Source organism: Pelodiscus sinensis, chromosome 18, assembly GCF_049634645.1.
Source record: "Pelodiscus sinensis isolate JC-2024 chromosome 18, ASM4963464v1, whole genome shotgun sequence".
NCBI lineage: Eukaryota > Metazoa > Chordata > Testudines > Trionychidae > Pelodiscus > Pelodiscus sinensis.
In genome coordinates this window covers 32,465,132-32,487,665 of record NC_134728.1, presented here as the reverse complement: position 1 = coordinate 32,487,665, position 22,534 = coordinate 32,465,132, and the positions used below count along the sequence as shown (strand labels likewise).

The following is a 22,534-nucleotide window of genomic DNA, read 5'->3' as shown; positions in this document are numbered from 1 at the left end:
GTCTGGGACTGGAGTCTGGCCCCCAGGATTCCTGAGGCTGCACATGGAGCCGGCACAAGCCAGTAGCATTACCTTATCGTGCAGCAGGGGCTTGATCTCCGTCAGCTGCACGTCCTGCAGTTCATCCATGGCGACGGGGGAGAGGGGCTAAGCAGGGACCCTGCAACAGGCAGAGAGGACAGGGTTAGAGAGGACGACATTTCAAAGGATCCTCCCCGGCTCTGATTCTAGCACAGCTCCGAGGACACGCTCAGCCTGAAAGCTGCTGGCCACGTGCCCGGTGCGACATGGAGCGTCTGTATCACAGAGGGAAGCAGCTTGGTTTGTGCTTCCCTGAGCGAGACCAAGTGACGCCCGGCACTGCAGGGAACCCCTGCTAGGAAGCTCTCTCCTGCTGAAGACCATGCAAGAGCCTGGCGTCCCCACGCACTGTGCATCAGATGTCATGGACCAGATGCAGCGTTCACAATGCTGCGCAGAGCTGTCGGGACTGGCACTGTGGGACAGGGATGTACCCGTTCCCCTGGAAGCATTACCCTTGTGTTGGCAGAGGAGGAGAGTTTTGCAGGAGGAAAGAGCGCTGCGCTGCACCGCACTGCACCGTATGCACCTCACCGCACCGTACTGCGCTGCGCTGCACACACCTCCACAGGTCTGCTGACGAAAGCTGACTTTTGCTGACAAGGCCTCACGTTCTCACTCTGGTTCTGCCATTTACCATTCAAACACCGATCAAAGGGTCTAGCAGAGGAACGCGCCCCTCCCGACTGCTGTTAGTGACTGGGGACGAGCTGCAGTTTTTATTCTGACTGTAACCTCATGATTAGAGGAAGCAACTGACAGCCAGGAGCTGCCCTGAAAGACAGAAAGTCTGGCGGGTCATGCCCATGTCGTCTGTATCCTGTTCTCCCTTCTCCCAGAGCTAATGCCTCATCAAGAGAGACAAGCCAAGGCAGCAGGCAGCCAGCCAGCTTCCATGTCAGCTTCATCTCTCTGAGGAGCTGCATTAAGAAAATCCAGAGCCCCCAACTTGCCTCCTGGTGCCCTCTCAGTCCCGCAGAACACAAGTGGGCGGTGCACTCTTCCAAAGCATAAAGTCCTGTAGGTCCTGCGTGGCCTGGATAAGGGAGAGGGGCTGGACTATCTGCAGATGCACTGCTGCCCACGCCCTGCTAGCTGAAACGCTGAGAAGAAAGTACACGGAGCACAAGGCCAGGACAAGGGAGACTACACAAACCTGATCGCCCATCACTTCCTGTAAGCGGTCTCGCTGAGTCCTGGGCCCCTGGCTGGTGCTCAGGCCCATACTTATTAGTCCACCGGCCCCTTTAACACAGTGGAGCCTGAGGATGGGTCAGGCCACAATACCCGCGCTAGCCGAAAGCAACACAGCCTGACCCTGGTTCAGGCTGGTGCAGACAAACACACAGTGCCCACCATCAGTTTTTAAGCCAGGCCCTGGCTCAGGGCGGGGCCGGCAAACGCACAGTTCTCAGCACAAGTGGAGAGGGGGAGACTGCCACCCAGTATTGGGGGGGGGAGGGGAAGGAATGTAGGCCCCTCCCTACTCCACCACAGCCCGGCCCAGGGCCCTAGCACTGGCTGCCTTGGTGACCACTGGGGTCAGCAGGGCATGCGCTCCGAAACACTGACACCATCATGGGGTGATCAGCTCCATCTGACCATCCTCCGCTCCCCCTGGACCACTTCCAGACCCCTCAGCGTGTACCTGGCTCCAGGCAGCGGTGGGTTCACAGGGTCTGCATAGTCCAGTGATCTCCAACCTTTTTACACCCAAGATCACTTTTTAAATCTCAGAACAGGCGAAGATCTACCGCCCCGCCCCTTGCTTGAAGCCCCGCCCTCTTTATTCTCCTCCTGTCCATCACTTGCTATCCCCAGCCCTTACTTACACACTCTGATAAACAGTTTATTTTTAAATTATGCGATATATAAAATTAAAATCATGCGTTTATAGTTATGAAATGGTCTTTTTTATTCATGCTATTTAAATCTAAAATGAAGCATTTATAATTATACATTTTGTGGGGACAGAGTTCTGTGGCTGGGGGCAGGGTGCTGGGAGGGCAGAGGACAGGATTCTGCAGCAGGGGACAGAGTGCCAGTGGGGAGAGAGTTCGGGGAGTGGGGACGGGGGAGTAGGGACAGAGTACTGTGGCCGGGGCCAGGGGAGTGGGGACAGCATTCTCTGGCTGGGGAGTGGGGTGCCAGTGGAGGCGGAGAGTCCCCTGCATCTCCCTCATCCCAGGATTCTCCCCTCCCTCCAGGGAAACCAGCCCGTGCCTGCCCCGGGGCCGACCCCACGCGGCGCAGGAAAACCCCGAACGCGCCTGCCCCGGGGCCAACCCCTTCCCCCCGCCGTGCGCGCCGGGAAACCCCCTGTGCACCTCCCGCGGGACTGACTCATCCCTCCGTGAGGTAAGTAGTGGGGCTTCTCGGGGGTGGGAGGGAAATGGGGGCGGGGCAGACAGGACGCCTTGCGAGCGACTGGTCGAGGCCTCGCGATCGACCAGTTGCTCGCGATCGACCTGTTGGTGACCACGGGCATAGTCTATGTTTGGGGGTGGGGAGAAAAGGGCCTTCCCAATGTCTGGGCCAGTGGTCAGCCGCAGCCAGCTCCTCAGGGTCCTCCCAGCGGGAGAGTTCAGGACAGGCGCATCTACTCCCTCTGGCAGCTGGGCCCTTACTGAGCCTCTGGGCTCAGCTTTTATACTGCCAGCTCCTCCCACAGGCCTCTGTGGACTTCAAGGGGCAGGTTCTGACTCAGCCCCTGAGCTCAGAGCAGGGTCAGCGAGCGGCCACCCCTGCTCACTGCACTTCCATCCTGCATCCTGCCCCCAGGCTTTTACCCGCCCCAGCTCCTGAAAGCAGAGCGGGCGGGGGGAGGTGACAGGAGCCCACCGGGTTCTGAGCCGACTGCAGAAGGTGAAGACTGCCCTGGTGCGAGTAGGGTTGCCAGGTAGACCCCGCCAAAAAAACTGACACACTTGATCGTGGGCGGGGGGAGAACAGCCCCCGCCCTGCCCCACCCGGCTTTTGTGTGCGACCACAGGGCTCCCAATGCCAATCGCGGCCTAGCCTCCCAGTCTCTCCCCCGCCCTCGCCAGGCTTCCGTCCGGTGCCCCACCAGGAATTCAGAAAATACCGGACATTGCACATTTCTGGTATTTTCTGGATTTTTCTACCAGACAGACGGTGCAAATACCGGACTATCCAGTAGAAAACCGGACACCTGGCAACCCTAGCGAGGAGATCGCTGCCTGCCGCTGGTTCACTCCCCTGTGCAGGACGACTGTGGCCCAGCACCGGCAGGAAGGGAACACGGGCAGGCTCCTCTTCAGAAGGCTCCTTGCTGACGGTGTTGGTGGCCACGCAGGTCCAAGTCACCATTGTAGCGAGGCAGCGTGGGCCCCGCGGACGCAGAGGGAACACCCAAGCTGCTTGGCGGTGGAGCCAGGACGGCCACGCCCCACATGCGGAAAGCAGGGGGCGGGGCAGGAAGAGGAACTATAGAAGGCCGGCCCAGCAGGGAGGAAGCCGCCAGAGCTGATCTCAGCGTCTGTATCTGGAGCTGGGTGGGGCCTTGCCTGTGTGCGTTGCTGGAGGCCGTCCTGTGGGGCGCATCTGCTCCGTCAGGATCTCCAGTCTGACCCCTGAGCTCCCAGGAGGAGTAGGGCAAGACCGGGGGAGGGGGAGCCAGCTCAACTCCTGGGCAGCACAGCAAGCCCCGGCCCCTCCCCTTCTGCCCCCTGAAGCCTCAGCTCCCGCAGTGTCTGGGTGGTGCTGTCGGCCATGCTGCTCCAGGCAGCAGTGCTGCAGTTCCACCTGTCACTCATGCTCCGGGCAGGGAGGGTTGGACAGTAGCCAAGGGGTCCTGCATGGGGAGCAGGGGAGGTAGGATGGGGGTGGGAGTTCCGGGGGGAGTGGACTGGCTGGAGGCTGGGCCATGTCCAGCTGTTTCGGGATGCACAGCCTCCCCTACTTGGCCCTCCATACCATTTCCAAACCCAGTGTGGCCGTCCTGCCCACCCTGCTTCAGAATCTGGCCCAGCAGGATCAGGCAAAGGGACCAGGCTAGCGGAAAAGGCAGGCTCAGCGCTATCTTCAAGCCCGTCAGGCGACATCCCGGGGGAGGGGGGGTCCTAAGCCGTCACACCCCTGGATACTGAACCCACCGGGCAGACAAAAGCCAACACACAGTATTCATCAATGACAGGGCTGCTCCAAAGGAGTCTCAACAGCAGCCGTGGGCTGCACATCCCATCTGTCCCCATTCCCCCACACACTGGAGCCTCACAGGTGACAGACAAAGGTGAAGGGGGCAGACAGGGGGTTCGTGGGCCACAGGAGGAACCTTAGTCGGCCGCACGTGGCCCGTGGCCTGCCCACCACTGGAATCATGTGACCCACTGAGATAAAGGAGGGGCCCACTCACTAGTCGTGGTTACCCACTGCTGCACAATAGAGAAATGCTTTTTATCCACCAACAGTGTTCTCTCTGGCTTAGGATTCTAGCCTGCTGGCTAATACAGCCTTGCAGCCGATGCCTCTCCATTACCAGGCAAATGGGTTTCTGGGACTATTCCTCCCCATGCCAGTCCCAACAGCAGGCAGGGCCATCCACTCAGTATGTATTCCGTACTCCAACACTCCCCACATTCCAGTCCCTCTCTTACAGCCCTTACCAGCCCTACCGCTCAAACGGCGGGGAGCACATGGCCGAATTTCAGAGCTGAAACATTCTTGTTTTGCACTGGGTTTGCTTTGTTATTTTAAGAAAAAGGAATACAAATTGCTAACACGAGCTAAGACAATAGAAGCTAAAAGATGTATAGAAACGTGGCTCATAGTCATACAAAAGGCTATCGGAAACCATGCGCAGAGACTCAAAACCCCATCTACTGCCTCACACAGTTTCAATAAATAGAGAGCATGTACGTTACACATATATGGATTAATCCAGGGTGGGCAATAATTTTGGATGGAAGGCCTGCTTCAAGAACTTGGTAGGTAATCAAGGGCCGCACTCTTCCATTATATTAATGAAGCAATGCAGGCTCTGGAACGGAGGTTGGGTACGCAAGCGAGCTTGGGGTAGGAGCTGTTGTGCAGCAGAGGGTGGGGTCAGGGAGGGAATATGAGTGGAGGGGGTTGTGGCCTGGGATTGGGGTGCAGGGTGTGGGAGGGGGTATGGATACAGGAGAGGATTCTGATCCGGGGGAAGGGTGTGAACTGGGGCAGGGGTGCAGGCATTTGGGTTGTGACCTGGGTTAGATGCAGGGAGTTGAGATGCGGGAGGGGATGGGGTGCCAGGTGCAGGCTCTGGTGGGGAGGCACTTACCGTAGGCAGCACCTGGCAAGCAGCTCAGGCCCCTGGGACAGGCTCTCTGTCTGCCACGCCCTAGCACGCTGCTCAAAGAGGCCAGCTGCTGGGGCCAGGGTGTGTCTACGTGCAGCGTGCACCGGGGGGGGGGGGGGGGGGGGCGGCGTTGCTGCACACTTTCTGTGCTGCAAGCATGGCTCAGGCACCTCCCATTGACTGGTTTTGGCCAACGGGAGCTATGAGACTGTGTTGGGACGGGGGCAGCTCGTGAAGCCCCCTCTCGCCCCAGAGATGCACCCCTCCCCCCATTGCCTTACAGCCAGTAAAAAGTGTAAGAGCATAGCCCTCGACTTTTAAAAGAACAGGTGAGCGCTAACAGGGAGTTTTGAGAGGGAGTTCTCCAGGTGAAGGAGAAGCAGATACAGGACTCTGGAGGGAAGTGTGTTTTGTTATTGGGGCTTTCTTAGTGTGTGCTGAGCTTGTGTTTGTTTGGTGTGTGGTGGTGTTGGTTTTTTGTTGTTTTTTTTCTTTCCCTGTTTGAGTGAGGTTTTAGAGAGGGAGTTCTCCAGGTAGAGGCGAAGCAGATACAGGAGTCTTGGGGGAAGTGGGTGTGGTGTTTGGGGCTTTCTTGCTGTGTGCTGAGCTTGTGTTTGTGAGTGAGGGTTGGTGTGTGTTCTTTTTTGTTTATTCATTTATTTTCCCCTGTGTTTGAGAGTGAGGCTTTTTTTCCTTTCCCCCTCTGCCCTCCCCCTCCCCTTGATGGAGTTTGTGCTGTGACTGACTGTGATTGGCAGGTGGAAACTGTTGGCTTCTAATTAAAGTTTGAATTCTAGAAGCCTCTGCTGATTGGCTGAGCCTTGGTAGGGGGAGGGGCTTTATAAGGCAGTGGGCAAGCGACCAAGGAGCTTGCGAACAGGTGAGTGCTAACAGGGAGTTTTGAGAGGGAGTGGGAAGGGCGGGAGGTTTTCTTGCCTTTCTTTTTAAATCCCTTCTCCAGGACAGCAGCGATGGTTGGTGATGGGTCTGCTGTTGTTACCTGCACAGCGTGTGCCATGTTTGTCTTCCTCCCGGAAGAAAGAACGGATTTCATCTGCACTAAGTGCAAGCTGGTTGACATTTTGGAAGAAAAAATTAGAGGACTGGAGGCCCAAGTGTCGACCCTATGCTCGACCAGAGAGGAGGAAGACTTCCTCGATAGGAGGCAGCATTTAATCCTTCAAGCACGGCAGGCAGAGGAGCCAAAGAGGGCAGTACGTGACCAAGAAGAGAACTGGCAGCATGTAACTTCTAGAAGGGGAAAAAGGCCAGCATGGGAATCCCCCAGTGCTATAGAGGTAAGTAATCGCTTTCAAGCTCTCTCCACAGGCTCTGCAGTGCTGAAAGCTCTGGAAGGGACCTCACAAGGAAGAAACCAGAAGGGAACACCATCTACTGGAAGGCATGGGATGCGTAGTCCTAGGGATGGGGGTTCCACGGCCACCACCCCCAAAAGAAGATGACGGGTGGTGGTGGTCGGGGACACCCTCCTAAGAGGGACTGAGCCATCCCTCTGCCGTCCGGACCTGGAATCTCAAGAGGTGTGCTGCTTACCGGGAACTCGCATTCAGGATGTCACTGAGAGGCTTAGCAAGCTGATCAAATCTTCAGATCGCTACCCCTTCCTGCTGCTCCACGTGGGAACTAATGATACGGCCAAGAATGACCTTGAGCGGCTTACTGCGGATTATGTAACGCTGGGAAGAAGGATCCAAGAATTCGGAGCGCAAGTGATATTCTTGTCCATTCGCCATGTTGAACGGAAAGGACTGGGCAGGGATCGTCGACTTGAGGACGTAAATGCTTGGTTGCGCAGGTGGAGTCGCAGAGAGGGCTTTGGTTTCTTCCACCGTGGGACTCTGTTCCGGGCACAAGGACTGTTAGGAAGAGATGGGATCCACCTAACGAAGCAAGGAAGGAGCATCTTCGCGGGCAGGCTTGCAAACCTAGTGAGGAGTGCATTAAACTAGGTTTGTCGGGGGACGGCGACCAAAACCCTGAGGGGAGTGGGAAAGTCGGATACCGGGAAGAAATGCAGAGAGGAGGGAGCAAGAAAGGAGGACCCCTGTTTCAAATGGAGAAGATAGGGCGATCAACTGGTTATCTGAGGTGTTTATACACTAATGCAAGAAGCCTGGGCAAAAAACAGGAAAAACTGGAGACTCTGGCCCAGTCCAAGAAATATGATTTAATTGGGATAACAGAGACTTGGTGGGATGACTCGCATGACTGGAGCGCTGTCATGGAAGGGTATAGACTGTTCAGGAAAAACAGGCAGGGGAGAAAAGGAGGAGGAGTTGCACTATATGTAAGAGAGCACTACGACCGCTCTGAACTCCAGTATAAAGAGGGAGAAAAACCTGTTGAGAGTCTATGGGTTAAGTTTAAAGGAACAAACAACAGCAGTGATGTTGTGGTTGGTGTCTGCTACAGGCCACCGAATTAGGTGGATGAGGTAGATGAGGCTTTCTTTGGACAACTGAGCGAAGCTGCCAGATCGCAGGCCCTGGTTCTCGTGGGGGACTTTAATCACCCTGACATCTGTTGGGAAACTAATACGGCAGTACACAGGCAATCCAGGAAGTTTTTGGAGAATGTTGGGGATAACTTCTTGACACAGGTGCTGAAGGATCCAACCAGGGGCCATGCGCAGCTTGACCTTCTGCTCACAAACAGGGAGGAACTAATAGGGGAAGTGGAGGTGGGTGACAACCTGGGAAGCAGTGATCATGAGATGCTAGATTTCAGGATCCTGACCAAAGGAAGAAAAGAGAGTAGTAAAATATACACCTTGAACTTCAAAAAAGCAGATTTTGACTCCCTCAGAGATCTGATGGGCAGAATCCCCTGGGATGTTAACATGAGGGGGAAAGGAGTCCAGGACAGCTGGCAGTATTTTAAAGAAGCCTTATTGAAGGCACAGAAAGAAACCATCCCGACGCGTAGCAAGAGAGGCAAACCTGGTAGGAGACCGGATTGGCTTACAGGGGAAATCCTTGGTGAACTTAAGCACAAAAACGAAGCTTACAAAAAGTGGAAACTTGGACAAATGACCAGGGAGGGGTTTAAATGTATAGCTCAGGAATGCCGGGGGATTATCAGGAAGGCGAAAGCGCAAATGGAATTGCGACTGGCTAAGGATGTGAAGGATAACAAGAAAGGTTTCTACAGGCATGTTAACAAGAAGAAGGTGATCAGAGAGGGTGCGCAGCCCTTAATAGATAAAGGAGGTAACCTAGTGACAGATGATGTGGGGAAAGCTGAAGTACTCAATGCGTTCTTTGCCTCTGTATTCACGGACAAGGTCGGCTCCTGGACTTCTGCGCCAAGTGACACAAGATGGGATGAAGATGGACAGCCCGTGGTAGGTAAAGAACAGGTTAGGAACTACTTAGAAAAGCTAAACATACACAAATCCACGGGTCCAGACTTAATGCATCCGAGGGTGCTGAGGGAGTTGGCAACTGTCGTTGAGGAGCCTTTGGCTATTATCTTGGAAAAGTCGTGGAGATGGGGAGAAATCCCGGATGATTGGAAAAAGGCAAATGTAGTGCTCATCTTCAAAAAAAGGGAAGAAGGATGATCCAGGGAACTATGGGCCGGTCAGTCTTACCTCGGTTCCTGGAAAAATCATGGAAGGGATCCTTAAGGAATCCATTTTGAGACACTTGGATGAGAGGAAAGTGATTAGGAATAGTCAGCATGGATTCACAAAGAGCAAGTCGTGCCTGACCAATCTGATTAGCTTCTATGATGAGGTAACTGGCTCGGTGGACATGGGGAAGTCAGTGGATGTTATATACCTTGACTTTAGCAAGGCTTTTGATACGGTCTCCCACAATATTCTTGCCAGCAAGTTAAGGGATTGTGGATTGGATAAATGGATGGTAAGATGGATAGAAAGATGGCTAGAAGGCCGGGCCCAGCGGGTAGTGATCAATGGCTCGATGTCAGGATGGCGGTCGGTTTCTAGCGGAGTTCCCCAAGGTTCGGTTCTAGGACCGGTTTTGTTCAATATCTTTATTAATGATCTGGATAAGGGGATGGATTGCACCCTCAGCAAGTTTGCGGATGACACTAAGCTGGGGGGAGAGGTAGATATGCTTAAGGGCAGAGATAGGGTACAGAATGACTTAAGACAAATTGGAGGATTGGGCCACAAGAAATCTGATGAGGTTCAACAAGGACAAGTGCAGAGTCCTGCACTTGGGACGGAAGAATCCCAAGCATAGTTACAAGCTGGGGACCAACCGGTTAAGTAGTAGTTCTGCAGAAAAGGACCTGGGGGTTACAGTGGATGAGAAGCTGGATATGAGTCAACAGTGTGCCCTTGTAGCCAAGAAGGCTAATGGCATATTAGGTTGCATTAAGAGGAGCATTGCCAGCAGATCCAGAGATGTCATCATTCCCCTTTATTCGGCTTTGGTGAGGCTGCATCTGGAGTATCGTGTCCAGTTCTGGGCCCCCCACTACAAAAAGGATGTGGACGCATTGGAGAGGGTCCAGCGGAGGGCAACCAAAATGATTAGGGGGCTGGAGCATATGACTTAGGAGGAGAGGCTGAGGGACTTGGGTCTGTTTAGTCTGCAGAAGTGAAGAGTGAGGGGGGATTTGAGAGCAGCCTTCAGCTTCCTGAAGGGAGGTTCCAAAGAGGATAGAGAGAGGCTGTTCTCAGTAGTGACAGATGGCAGAACAAGGAGCAATGGGCTCAGGTTGTGGTGGGAGAGGTCCAGGTTGGATATTAGGAAAAACTATTTCACTAGGAGGGTGGTGAAGCACTGGAATGGGTTACCTAGGGAAGTAGTGGAGTCTCCATCCCTAGAGGTGTTTAAGTCTCGGCTTGACAAAGCCCTGGCCGGGTTGATTTAGTTGGAATTGGTCCTGCCTAGAGCAGGGGGCTGGACTTGATGACCTTCTGAGGTCTCTTCCAGTTCTATGATTCTATGCAAGAGATGGGGCCAAGGACCCCTGAGCCCCCTTGTTCCAGTGCCCCAGCTACAAATCTGCAGGAACCATTTGAGAAAACAGCCAAATGGTAGCTACTGGGTCTCATTTTAAAAGACCAGGAATATGCCCCTGGGACACAGTGACAGCTGTAGCTTTTGTTCCACTCACCATACAACCCTTGTTCGGTTACAGCAGCAGTTTGTAACACAAAGGTCACATGATGGAAAATTCCATCGGCTAAGACAGTTCAGCAGTAAATCCAGGCAGCTCGGAGCATCTCTGGGGATCTCAGCCTGCCGCAAACTAGGTTTCCCAGCTACCCTTCTGAAAAGGGTACAGTGCAGTTAAGCCTCTCCTTTAAGGCTCTCTTAGGCCGGGATGTTTATCTGCATCAGTTGTTTTGGGCAAATCTCTCTGTAGACACTCGCCCCTTTTATTCTCAAGTCAGTGCACCCACAAAGCCCCACACTAGGACGACACTACCGCCACCTTGTGGGGAATGGCTCCGTTCAGGTGGTAGCAGTCTCTGAGCACGGCAGCCCTTAAATAGGAGCTGCAACTCACCTGCCACCCCAGGGAGCTGTAATGAGTGTGAAGGACGTTAGACGGGAGCTTTATTTCCTGCCGTGGTCTCAGGTAGATGGACCAGAGAAGGGAACAAGTCTGCCATCGCTAACTTGGATCTGTGCCAATGGACACAGCTGGCAGATTTACAGGGTCTTTAGCCCAGTTAAAGAAAAAGCCAGAAAACAATTCTATCTGCAGATTTACTTTTAGCTACTATCAGTGATGCTTAGTGCCAGCAGCGACTAGGGATGCTCGGCAGCGTGTAACTGAATACCTGTGTGACTGCATAATATTTTAGCGGTTACACAACTATTTGATAGTCCTCAAGGGCGGGTCTGGCAGTCAGTGCACTCCCGACCCCACTCCTGGGGAGCCCTTGCCCCCCACGCTGCTGCCTTGCTATTAGACAGGATGGGATACATCTGGCAATTATGAACTCCACCCAACACCCCCCACCGCCACCAGTCCTGCTGTCGGAGGTTCTATAGAAGGGGGGCTGCAGTTCAGAGCTAAACTGCAAGCAGATGGGCACCGAGTGCATCAGGAGCCGGTGAGCATCTGCATGGGGGAGGTTGTGTGGGCAGGTATGTTTAACAACAAGTCTCCATGCTTCCCAGCAGGTAGGGTTCCTTTCAACCTCTCTCTCTGGCAAGTCTTTGTACACGGTGATGGTTTGCCCCATCCCCCACCAAGCGGAACCCTGTGTTTAAGTAGGGTCACCACTCTGTGCATGGGCTCCACACACAGCCCCTCGTTATGCTTGCCCACCTGCTGGCTGCTGCACAGGAAACCCATTGTCCTCTAGGCAGGTCCAGACCATGGTGTTGATGGCTCCTAGCAATAGACCTCACCGGCATGGGAGCTGGAATGCAACACAACAAGCTGCCCTCAGACACGGGCAGGGGTGTGTTCAGTGGAGTCCGTCATTGCCAGATGTATCCCATCCCGTCAGGGTGCACAATCAGCTCAAGGAGCTCTATCATTTCCATTAGTGGAGAACTATTGTAAGTTGAAAGAAAAAGCTATTTCACGCCAGTCTAATTGGGAACCAGACCCTGTCAGCACAGAGGACTAATATAGTAAATACGTTCACACCCGGCACTTCTGAGAGAGCTTTGCAGCATGCATCTCACTCGCTCCTGCACTCTGTCAGCAGACTCCTCACGGAGGAGAAAGACACGGACACACAACAGAGTGATGAGCCCACCCTTCCAAATGCAGGCACATGCAGGGGCAGAGACTGAAAGTCCATGGTGCCAGGGTCCTCCCACACTTGGGGATCCAGCTATGGTAAATACAGCTGATGTTTGTGAAATAGGACAGAGATGCTCCGTTCCTGTTCTCAGAGTCACAGCTCTGCCACTCAGTCTATAATGGGCTTTGAGCCTGGTTCTCTGATAAGGTTCAGGACAACACTGAGGTCTCTGAGGGGTTTTCTATTCACTCCCTTTTCAGCACCTAGAAATGATAGATTACAAATTATTACTATTGAATTTCAGTTGGCTGAAGACCAGACAGTCCTCAGTATGAGAACAGGCGTGGTTTGCACCAACGGCCTAGAGTGGAACAAAGCTGTTGCTACATGTGATGGGCCGCCGACGGCCCACACGCCGGCCGACCAGAAAGGGGGTGCGGGGAGCTGTGCAGGGAGCGGCGAGCCCGAGGGGTGCGCTGCCGCCACCAAGCCGGGGCATGGCAGAAACCCTTCTCCCCACCGGGGCAGCGCCGATGCCACGAGCCTGGACCCCGGCTTACTGCCGGACCGAGCGAAGGCGGCGGGCGGCTGCCCGGAAGTGAAAGGGAAAGGCCCCGCATGACGGAGAGGATGGGGCCACAGACCCACGTCACAGCCGGTGGGCCGTTTCAAAAGGGCGGGCTGGCGTCGGAGAGAGAGGACAACTCGGCGTCCTCGGAGGGAGGGCGGTGAGGCCCGGGCGAGGGACGCCGCCTGCGAGTGAGGCCCCGGAAGAGGCGCTGGAGGACAGACCGAGACAGAAATTGGGTGTATGAAGCCTGGGGAAAATTGAAAGGGGACATGATAATAGTCTCCAAGCACGTAAACATTTGTATAAAGAGGGAGAGTGATACACTCTTCTCCTTAACCAATAAGGACAAGAATTAATGGGCTTAAACTGCAGCACGGAGATTTAAGTTAAACATTCTTTAAAACCTCCTAACTCAAGTGAGTTTAGGAATCTGCTAAAATGGCAGTCAACTTCTTTCCATTTAATGTAAGAGCACAACAAATCACCACATGTGATGTAAATGGTAAGATCCACCCCTAGTTACGGCAGCTGGAGGTTTACATGAAGTCATAGTAAAAGGGACACTACAGAACGTAAGATGTGCCATTCAGGAGCTCTGGCTAGTACAGTCACAACGAATGCAAAGCAGTCGTCAGCAGACAAGATGGCTATGCATGTATGTGACAGACCTACAAGCTAGTTCAGGCAAGAGATGTGATAGTGGAGTCGACTAACCGATTAGCAAAACCTTATAGGTTAATGCCATAGACTACACACATTTCCCATGTCAATACGTTTCTTAGCAGGCTGGCCCAGTCCTGGCTTATGATGGGTCTGGGACCTGCCCCGCTGCAGCTCTGCATTTAAAGTGTGTTAGGAGCCAGGCGGGCAGGCACCCCAGCTCAGTTCTGTCGCACACCAGGCCGGGGAACTCAGACCTCCTCCCCCCTCCCACACAAGGGCCGCTCCCACCCCGCACTGCTGCCTCTTTATCAGAGGCAGCAGCAAAGGGTGATAGGCAGCCAGTCCACGAGGGAAGCTGGTTTTTAAACTGGCTCCCCTTGTGGACCAGCTCCCGCCTGATGCAGAGGCAGCAGCACGGAGTGGCAGGGGGCTCCTCGGCAATGGCTGCTGGCCCCGCTCCCAGGGACTACAGAATAGTCAACTAACAGCTAGGAATTCATGAGGTTACTTGACTATTCCATTAACCGATATTGAACAGCTGAAGGATATTTAACCCTAGGTCAGGCTACAGGCAAAGGTGCAGTGGGAAGTGCAGCACTTCTGCCTTTGAAGTGTAGCAACAGCCCCGTGGGGCTCCTCATACATCTCAAAGGCAGAGGTACGGCAGTCAGGACCAGGCGCGATCGGGGACTGCTTGGGTCCCCCCTTGAGCCATTTCCCTGCTGCGTCTCTGCCTCCCCTGCTCCCCGCCGCATGGAGACAATGCTGGAGGGAACTGACTTTTAAGCCAGTTCCCCCCATCACTGGTTCCTGCTTCTTCCCCCATTCCTGCCTGTGATGGGGCGGCCCCACCCCGCACTCAAGCCCAGGGAAACCACCTGGCACAGGGGGCGGAGTGGGCCCCACCCACGCAGCCCTACAGGGCATGCTCCCAGGGGAGCCAAGGTATGAAAGGCTGCAGGCCTGCTCAGAAGGGGCAGATCACCATCGGAGTGAGAGCTAGTGCCCAACCTCCCGAGTCGCAGACCAGACTGCCAGAGAGGGAGTTGCCAGGCCTGCTGAACACGCCATTGCCAGGCCCAAGCCAGGCTCAACCCCAACGACAGAGCCGCCAGCCAACCCCCGCGACCCAGGCACCGGACCTGGCACCGCAAACCCCGATGCTGACTGGGGAAGTGCCGCTACCGCCACCCAACTAACGCCAACAGGTGGGACCACTACCCAGGAGAAGGGGGTAGGAAGTGACTCAGGGCAGGGAGCTGGAAAAGCTCCTGAGGGCTCGGCATGTTGCGGGGAGGAACCCTCGCCGAACCAGTGGTGGGAGCTGCCCACCACTGATAGGGCCCTGGGTCGGGGACCAGTGGAGAGGGAGGGCCCGGGCCCCCCCTACCTTGAACCCTGGCGAGTGGGGGCTCAGCTGAAGGACTAGGCCTCAGAGCCTGCGTCCAAAGGACTAGGTTGGGAGGCTGTATTTCCCCTAATACAGGGGCAGTGTACTTTGAGACTAGGCCCGAGTGGTCTGAACTATGCCCTGGACTTGGCCCCCCCCCCCCGAGGGGTGGGCGGCCACCCCCGACACTGCCCCTCATACAGAGGTAGCATGGGTAGTTGAGTAGTGACTTGACTACCTGATAAGCCTATGCTTATTGGGCAGTCGACTAGTCACTTACATGCCTACTCTGTTTACTTTCAAGTCCAATGTAAATAATGGTTGGGAGAGGGGAGAGCAATCAGTGTCCATTGTCTCTTTCATTGCTGAAGAGGGCGAACGGACTCTGAGCTTTCTTTGTGTAAAACCTTGACTCCAAGTGAGATGAATTTATTGAAGGTTTTGATCCCTTTTGGGAGCGGGATTCCCGGGTGCTGTGCCGCAGACCTGCATTCTCCCAGAGCGGAAGTGGTTCAGTGTCAGCATTGCTCCTCAGGAAGGGTGGTTACCCCAACTCTGTGCCTTGTCTGGGGGGAACAGACAGCCTGGCCCAGCAGGACTGGGGAGTGGAAGCCCCAGGAAGCAAGGGGGCGAGTGTCAGTGGTATAATGAGCACACAAGGAAACAGCCCCAAGGGGTTATTTGTGACTGCAGCTTTTTATGTGTTCCCCCGCCCCCCAGCCATTCCACATCCCTGCAGGGCAGCATGCCCCCCCACCTGCCCAGGCCAGGCTGAAGCAGCCCCGATGCCATAGGCAGAGGCTGCTCTGGCCCTTGGGGCTGCTGACTCCCAGCCTGTGCAGGCTGGGAGCTGGCAGCCTCGTGGAGTGGGGGAGGGAGGTTCCCAGCTCCCATGGGGTGGCAGGCTGGGAGTTGACAACCCTCGCCCCCCAGTGGCACTTCGGCCCTGCCAAGGCTGCCGACTTCCAGCCCAGGGCGATACGTACCAGGTAGCTGGTTACTTGTTCATATCCCTACTGGGGGTGCAGGCTCTGTGGTGGGAATGGGCATGAGGGGCTGGATATGAGGTTTGGGATGCAAGAGCGTTGGCTAGGGGTGCGGGCTCTGGGGCAGGCCACAGGCGGGGGGCACCGAGTTCTGGTCGTCCCTCTCCCGGCCACAGCAGGCGGGGCTGCCCTTCTCTCGGCCATGGGCAGGTGCCTTGAGTGCCTGCGCAGCACTAAGTAGGCAGCTGCGCGGTCATGCAGCTCACAGGGAGCTTAGCCTATCGCCTAGCACACCAGAAAAGCTCTGACTTTCTGGAAAGAGCCCTCACTGACCCTACTGAAATCCCATTGCAGCTGCTGGGCAGTGAGTGTGACTTGAGCCATCAGCATCTGCCACCACTCTGCTCTGCCTGCCCTAGAAACAACCATGTTCCCAGAGGCCCTACGCTGAGCCCTAGCACTCCCCCCCCCCGCCCCAGGAGTTGTGCTCATTAGAACCAGCCCGCTGTGGCACAACTTGCACTCTCCTGGGACACCAGCCTCTAACAGGGGGGAGGGCAGGCAGAACAGGGTGCGGCAGAGAGGATGCTGGAGGCTCCATAGAGCAGAGTCAAAAGAATGGCAGAGAGAAATGACAATTCTCTCCACGTTCAGTCTCCCCAGTATAACCCTCCTTCCATTCCCACCCTGCTGCAACCCAACTGTGCTTCCTACATGTGATCCTCCACCCCGAGACCTTCCAGGGTGCAGTCCACACCTGTGAGATGGGGTCCTGCCCTGGGGTGCCTTCCAATGCTTTGCTGTTGTAGCTCTCAACACAGTTGCTCAAACAGCCAGCCAACACGTAATTGACTCCCTGAATGTTTGTGTGCAGCCACAGCCCTGGTCCAGAACCTCAGATCCCTGCAGCCTGTCAGCACACACCAGTGACATGCTGGCTCCCAGCAACGCCCAACACACTCCCAGTCCTGAACTCCCCCCCCCCCAAATGCATGTGCCGCACTGTCCAGTCTGGCATGTAGACTACACGATTAACCGATAACCCTGGGTGTATCAGTTAACCGTGCAATCCAATTCACACACTGCCCCCCTCGCTGCCCCTGTGTCAGAAGCAAGAAGGTGGGAGGTGGTGCTCTCCCAACCCCCACACTTCCGCCTCAGATTCAGAGGTAGCAGCTCAAAGGGTGAGGGGGGCAGGTGGGTGCCCGTATACTCAGGAAGCCAGAGGCAGTGGGGAGGAGGCAGGAGCTGGTGCTCAGAGGAGCTGGCTTAAAAGCTAGTTCCCCACAAACACCGACTCCATGGAGCCACTTCCTCCCACATCTCGCTACCTCTATCAGAGGCAGCAACCCAGACAGGACGGGAGTCTCACACGGAGCAGCCTCTGTTTGCAGCAGGCCCATGTTTGCCTTGGACAGAGGCTGCTCTGTGGGATGCCGGCGCAGTCTCTGGCCCCCGGTGGATAGGGCTGCTGCCACCCCGCGTTGCTGCCTTTGTATCCGAGGTAGGAATGCGAGGCAGCAGGGGGGAGCCAATCTGCATGGGGAGTGGGTTTTTAAACTGGGTCCCCTCATGGGCCAGTACCCACCTGCCACCCTGAGCTGCTTCCTCTGATACACAGGATAGCAGGGGGCTCTCCAGGAGTGGGACTGGGAGCAGACTGGCTGCTGGCTCCACCCTCAGGGACTAACGAATAATCATGTAACTGCTAAAATTTCATGTAGTTACATGATTATCAAATTAGCTGTTAGCTAACTTCTCTAATTAGCCCCCTCCTTGACAGTCCCAATACATGAGATCCATTGTCCCTCAAAGTGTACAGACAACAGCTTCCCACCTTGAGTTACCCAGCTTAATGTATAAACACACTGGACTTGACTAGACAAGAAAACAAGTTTATTAACAAAAGCAGATAGAATTTTAAATGCACTCAAGTGTATGCATTAGTTAGATGTGGTTACAAGAAAACACCTTCTGATGCCAAACCTTAAACTACACTTAAGTTAAGGCAAAGATCTGACGACATGCGCCTGTCAGCATTACTGGGGAGCCTTTCTGAACAGCACCCTTCCCCCAAAGCCCAACCGCTGATTTTTTTGTTTTCTTAGATGCAGAGAGAAAGATTGAAACGGGATCTTTTGGGGTGTTTGCTCCTTCTTTATAGAGCTCATTTTCCCCTTTAAAATGCAAGCTCTTTAAAGTCATTTCTCGGTAAAAGTTACTTCCAGCTGAGGGCCAGGTGGCAAAGTCTCTTAGAGGAAAAAGTCCCAGGGCTTGTCTATACTGGCAAGTTCCTGCACTGAAATTTTCTCACTCAGGGTATGAAAAATCACTCCCCTGAATGCAGAACATTTCAGCACAGTAATTTGCCAGTGCAAGAGGCTCCCAGCATTGCGAGCTAGAACTCTCCCCCAGCGCTGGTACCACAACCACACTGTTGTGTTAAAGCAATGCTGCTTTAATGCTGCAAGCGTAGACAAAACCACAGGGTATTTTTTTCACATTGTTTGCCAAAATGTACATTTCCTTTGTCCCCTGCCTTCCCCCTTTCAACGTGGTAAGCTGTTTTGAGGGACAATGGACCTCGTGTATCAGAGCTACCCAAGAGAGGGTTGGACTGTGCAGCAAACGACAGTTAGCTGTTTATAGATAAATCTGAGACACGCATTTCCTTAGGCCTACTTGACCTGTTTTGCCTAATTATTGTTACATGAATGTAAACCTACTTCACCACCACCAGCTGCAAGGAGAGACTTCCTAATTCTCTAGATCACAGGTTCCCAAACTGGGGGACATGAAGAAATTCCAGGGGGGGGCGTGAGGCGACCCAGCCACCCCCCCGTCAATCCCACCCCAAGGTTTGCTGCTATATTGGGGGGGGGGAGAACGTGAGGGTTTCTCAAATCAAAAGGGGGGTGCTGCCAAAAAGTTTGGAAACCACTGTTCTATATAGCGATGCCACACACAGTAACATTACAGAGCAGAGAAGTAAGAGTTTTCCAATGACACCACACAAAGCATACTTTGCAAGTACAGGCAGTCCCCGGGTTACATGGATCCGACTTACATCAGATCCCTACTTACAAACGGGGTGAGGCAACCCCGCACTAGCTGCTTCCCCCCAGCAGGCCAAGGAGACGCAAAGCTAGCGCCCCTCCCCAGCAGACCAGGGAGACGCGGAGCAGCTTTTCTCAGCAGACACCTCAGCTTGAGAATAAAGGACTGAGGGAAGTGAGGTGTGGGAGAATAAAACTGAGCTCTGGAGAAATGTTTGGCTAGAGTTTCCCCTACAATATGTACCAGTTCCGACTTACATACAAATTCAACTTAAGAACAAACCTACAATCCCTATCTTGTACGTAACCCGGGGACTGCCTGTATAGTACAAGAAGTGTGCACTGGGTAAATACCAGATGCATTCAGTCCCACCCTCTCAAACCTTCTAGTGCACAGGAATATGCACCATGGTCACTCTGAATCAAAAACTGTAGCAGAGTGACGATGGTGCATATTACTGTGGACTAGAAGGGGTTTGAGAGGGTGGGACTTGGTGCACCTGGTATTCTTCTCAACAAGACCTACAGTGAACCCTCGTTTATCGCGGTAGATAGGTTCCAAACCCGACCGCGATAGCTGAAAATCCGCGAAGTAGGGACACCATATTTACGTATTTATTTAACATGTATATTCAGACTTTTCGTGTTTTATTTCTTTCTGTACTGAATTATGTGTCATATGTAATGCAATGAACCATCAGTAAGAGCAGATATTACTAATTATTAATGGAATTAACAAAATATTTGGGGTCTTCATATATCGCGGCTATTTTCGAAATTTCCGGAAAATCCGCGATATATTTCTTTTATAATATATACATACGTAATGAAAAAAGTCCGCGAAGTCGTGAATCCGCGATGGTCGAACCGCGAAGTAGCGAGGGCTCACTGTAAAGACATAGTGCTCTCAGATCTGCTGCTAACTTGACAACAGAGAGACTGGACCAGACATTAGAACTTCCATGGCAATACAACCTCCTAACTTGTGCAACAAGACCAATTGTCAGCCAGTCTTTCAGGAGGTAGGCCAAGTAAGTCTGTACAGGATAAATTTAAAAAAACAGTCTTTCAAGTGCTACCAAACTATAACAAAACAGGCTAAAAAAGTAATAGAAATGTAGCCGTGTTAGTCTGGTGTAGCTGAAGCAAAATACAGGACTACGTAGCACTTTAAAGACTAACAAGATGGTTTATTAGATGATGAGCTTTCATGGGCCAGACCCACTTCCTCAGATCAAATAGTGGAAGAAAATAGTCACAACCATATATACCAAAGGATACAATTTAAAAAAAATGAACACATATGAAAAGGACAAATCAAATTTCAGAACAGAAAGGGGATGGGAAGCTCATCATCTAATAAACCATCTTGTTAGTCTTTAAAGTGCTACATCATCCTGTATTTTGCTTAGGCTAAAAAAGACTGTTTTGTTAGTCTTTCAAGTGCTACCAAACTATGTGTCTTTTTTTTTTTAAGTTTATTCATCTAATTGAATGCTTGAAATCTTCCTTAGAAGTGAGGGGCAGAGTTGCATATGAGGCTGTCTGGACCAAACAGTTGGGCTCCTACAGCATAAAATGTTATGAAACTGTTTAATATAGTCCCATGAGTTTTCAATAACTCCTTCTGCTTTATGTTAATATGAGGTAAACATAGGCACAGAGCCAAGTAAAGCTGCAAATCAGGAAATAATTGTCACAACCAAACTCGTCTCCCTGCTAGTCCCTAGACAAAACCTCACTGATTTAAGAAATGTCTTGCTTTCATCTCCCAAAAACGAATGCATTTAGGGACTTTGAATCTTCCTGATGTGCTGAATTCCTTTCTACCTTTGTCAGAGGCTCTCAGCTCAATATTTTAAAGCTATTTGGGCTTGTTTTTTCGCAATTTGCAGCTAACCTCCAATGAAGTTAGGGGTCAAGAAAAAGTTACTGACCATCTGTGACTAAGGGTTATCTATGTTGTAGTTTTTGCCAGCATCATGGTGGCTTTCATAGCAATAGCCTCCAATGGATGATTTCAATGAATAAATCACATCCATCTCCTACTAGCTGGAGAATACAGACTTAGCAAATATATTTTTAAAAATGGGACTATAAAGAGAATTACTGTAAACAGGACTTGAAAACCAGTTATGGGTGAACAAGGGGAAGAGCTAAAATATGATGCAGGCAGAAGCTTTCTTTTCATGCTTCTAGCCTTTCTTTTGGCAAAGAAAATCTTTGGAATGAGACATCAAGACTCTGCTAAGCTTGCAGTACTCCCCAACACCAAGAGAATGAAACTAACATGACAGCTGCATTGCTGCTCAGTCCTTGTGTCAATTTCATTTGGCTACTTAGGAAAGCCTGGAATAGTAACATATGCAAGCATTACAGCACACTCCAAAACCAGAAGCTGAGGGGTGAGGGTGTAGTCAAGACCACACCTGCCTAAACAATCGAGCCTGCCAGGTATGGAGAAGACATCTGGCTTGTCTCCTTTTCAGCAAGGAGAAGTGGGCAGAGGCTTTGTAACAACATGAAGCTTCCATCAGGCATAAGGATGTTAAAATGCAGTTAACTGACTAGTGGATAGAATTTCCACTGACTAGTCTACAGGCAATTCCACATTCCTCCTTTGCAATGTACAAGAGCCCCCATGCTGACTCTGGGCTGTACACAGCCTGCATGATTTGAAATGCACAAGAGTCCCCAGCAGGGGCTCTTGTGCATTTCAAAACCAGGGAGTCCCCAGGCTCCAGGACTGCCCCTTTGAAAGTCATGGAGGTGTCAGTTTCAAAGAGAAAGCTGCCACACAGCTGGTCTCACCTGTGCAGGGCAGCTTCCCCTTTGAAACTGCACAATGGTACCCGGGGTCAGCTGGGGACTCCCAGCTGACCCCGGCTCCTGGCAGCATTTCCCCAGAACTCAGGATCAGTTGGGGAGTCCCCAGGTGTGGATCGTGGGCTCTGGGGAAATGTTGGGGGGAGCCCAGGATCAGCTGGGGCGGCTCCACGCTGCCCCTTTGAAAGGCACAGAAGTGGCATTTTAAAGGGGCAGCCACTGCACAGGTGAACTGCAGATCAACTGCGCCTGTGACACGCGGCTCCCGGGGCCCGGCCCCTCCCCCCCGGCCCGCGGCTCCCGGCCCCTCCCCCCCGGCCCGCGGCTCCCGGGGCCCGGCCGCCGGGGAAGAGGCCGGACTTGTGGGACATCTGAACCCTGGGCCTCGCCTCGACGGTCTCCCCCTCCCCTCCGGCTGCAGATCCCGGCCTGGGGCGGGGCCCGCGACGCGAGGGACTGAGGCCGGCCGGGCGGGCGGGAGCCGCGGAGGCGCTTCCCGCCGCCTGAGGGGGCCCAGCGCAGCCGCCCCAGAGCCCCGCCCCGCCCGCTGCCTCTTACCGCGCTCGCCGAGGAAGCAGCAGCTCTGACGCTGCCAGCAGCGTGTGGCAACTGGACGCGCCTGCGCAGTGGTCGGCACCGCGCGCACCTGCGCAGAGCGGTGGCAGGTCGCGCTTCACTTGCCGGGCGGGGCTGTGCGGGCGGTGGAGGTGCGCGCGCAGCGGCTCCGCTTCCCGCCGCCCGGAAAGCGAGCCGTGCCCGTGCGCGGCGGTTGTGTGCGACTCGCGGGGGCGCGCAGCTCCCTGCCTGAGGCGCTGAGGAGAAATAGAGGCGCTCGGGCGCCGAGTCTCAGCCAGTCGCTGTGGGGGAGGGGCGGGATGTGGGGGGAGGGGTGAGGTGGGGGGGTGCGATTCAGGAGAGGTTGGGATGAGTCGGGAGAAGGGGTGCGCTGCAGG

The 22,534-nt window shown here is 53.7% G+C and overlaps 1 protein-coding gene across 3 annotated transcripts in view; it reads right to left on the bottom strand.

Moving 5' to 3' along the window:
• The window catches only part of NDRG3 (NDRG family member 3), a 52,526-nt gene extending 30,230 nt beyond the window's left edge, over positions 1 to 22,296 (bottom strand). For 2 of the 3 annotated variants that reach the window (XM_075900763.1, XM_075900765.1), the window contains exons 1-2: positions 22,140 to 22,296; positions 73 to 160 (exon numbers count right to left, since the gene is read on the bottom strand). In XM_075900763.1, the coding sequence (XP_075756878.1) occupies positions 73 to 129 (57 nt within the window). In that variant the 5' untranslated portion in view covers positions 130 to 160; positions 22,140 to 22,296. Of the gene's footprint in view, positions 1 to 72; positions 161 to 19,578; positions 19,644 to 22,139 lie in introns of all 3 variants that reach the window. The other variant, XM_075900764.1, reaches the window with a different exon arrangement.
• Between the last annotated feature and the right edge of the window lie 238 nt (positions 22,297 to 22,534).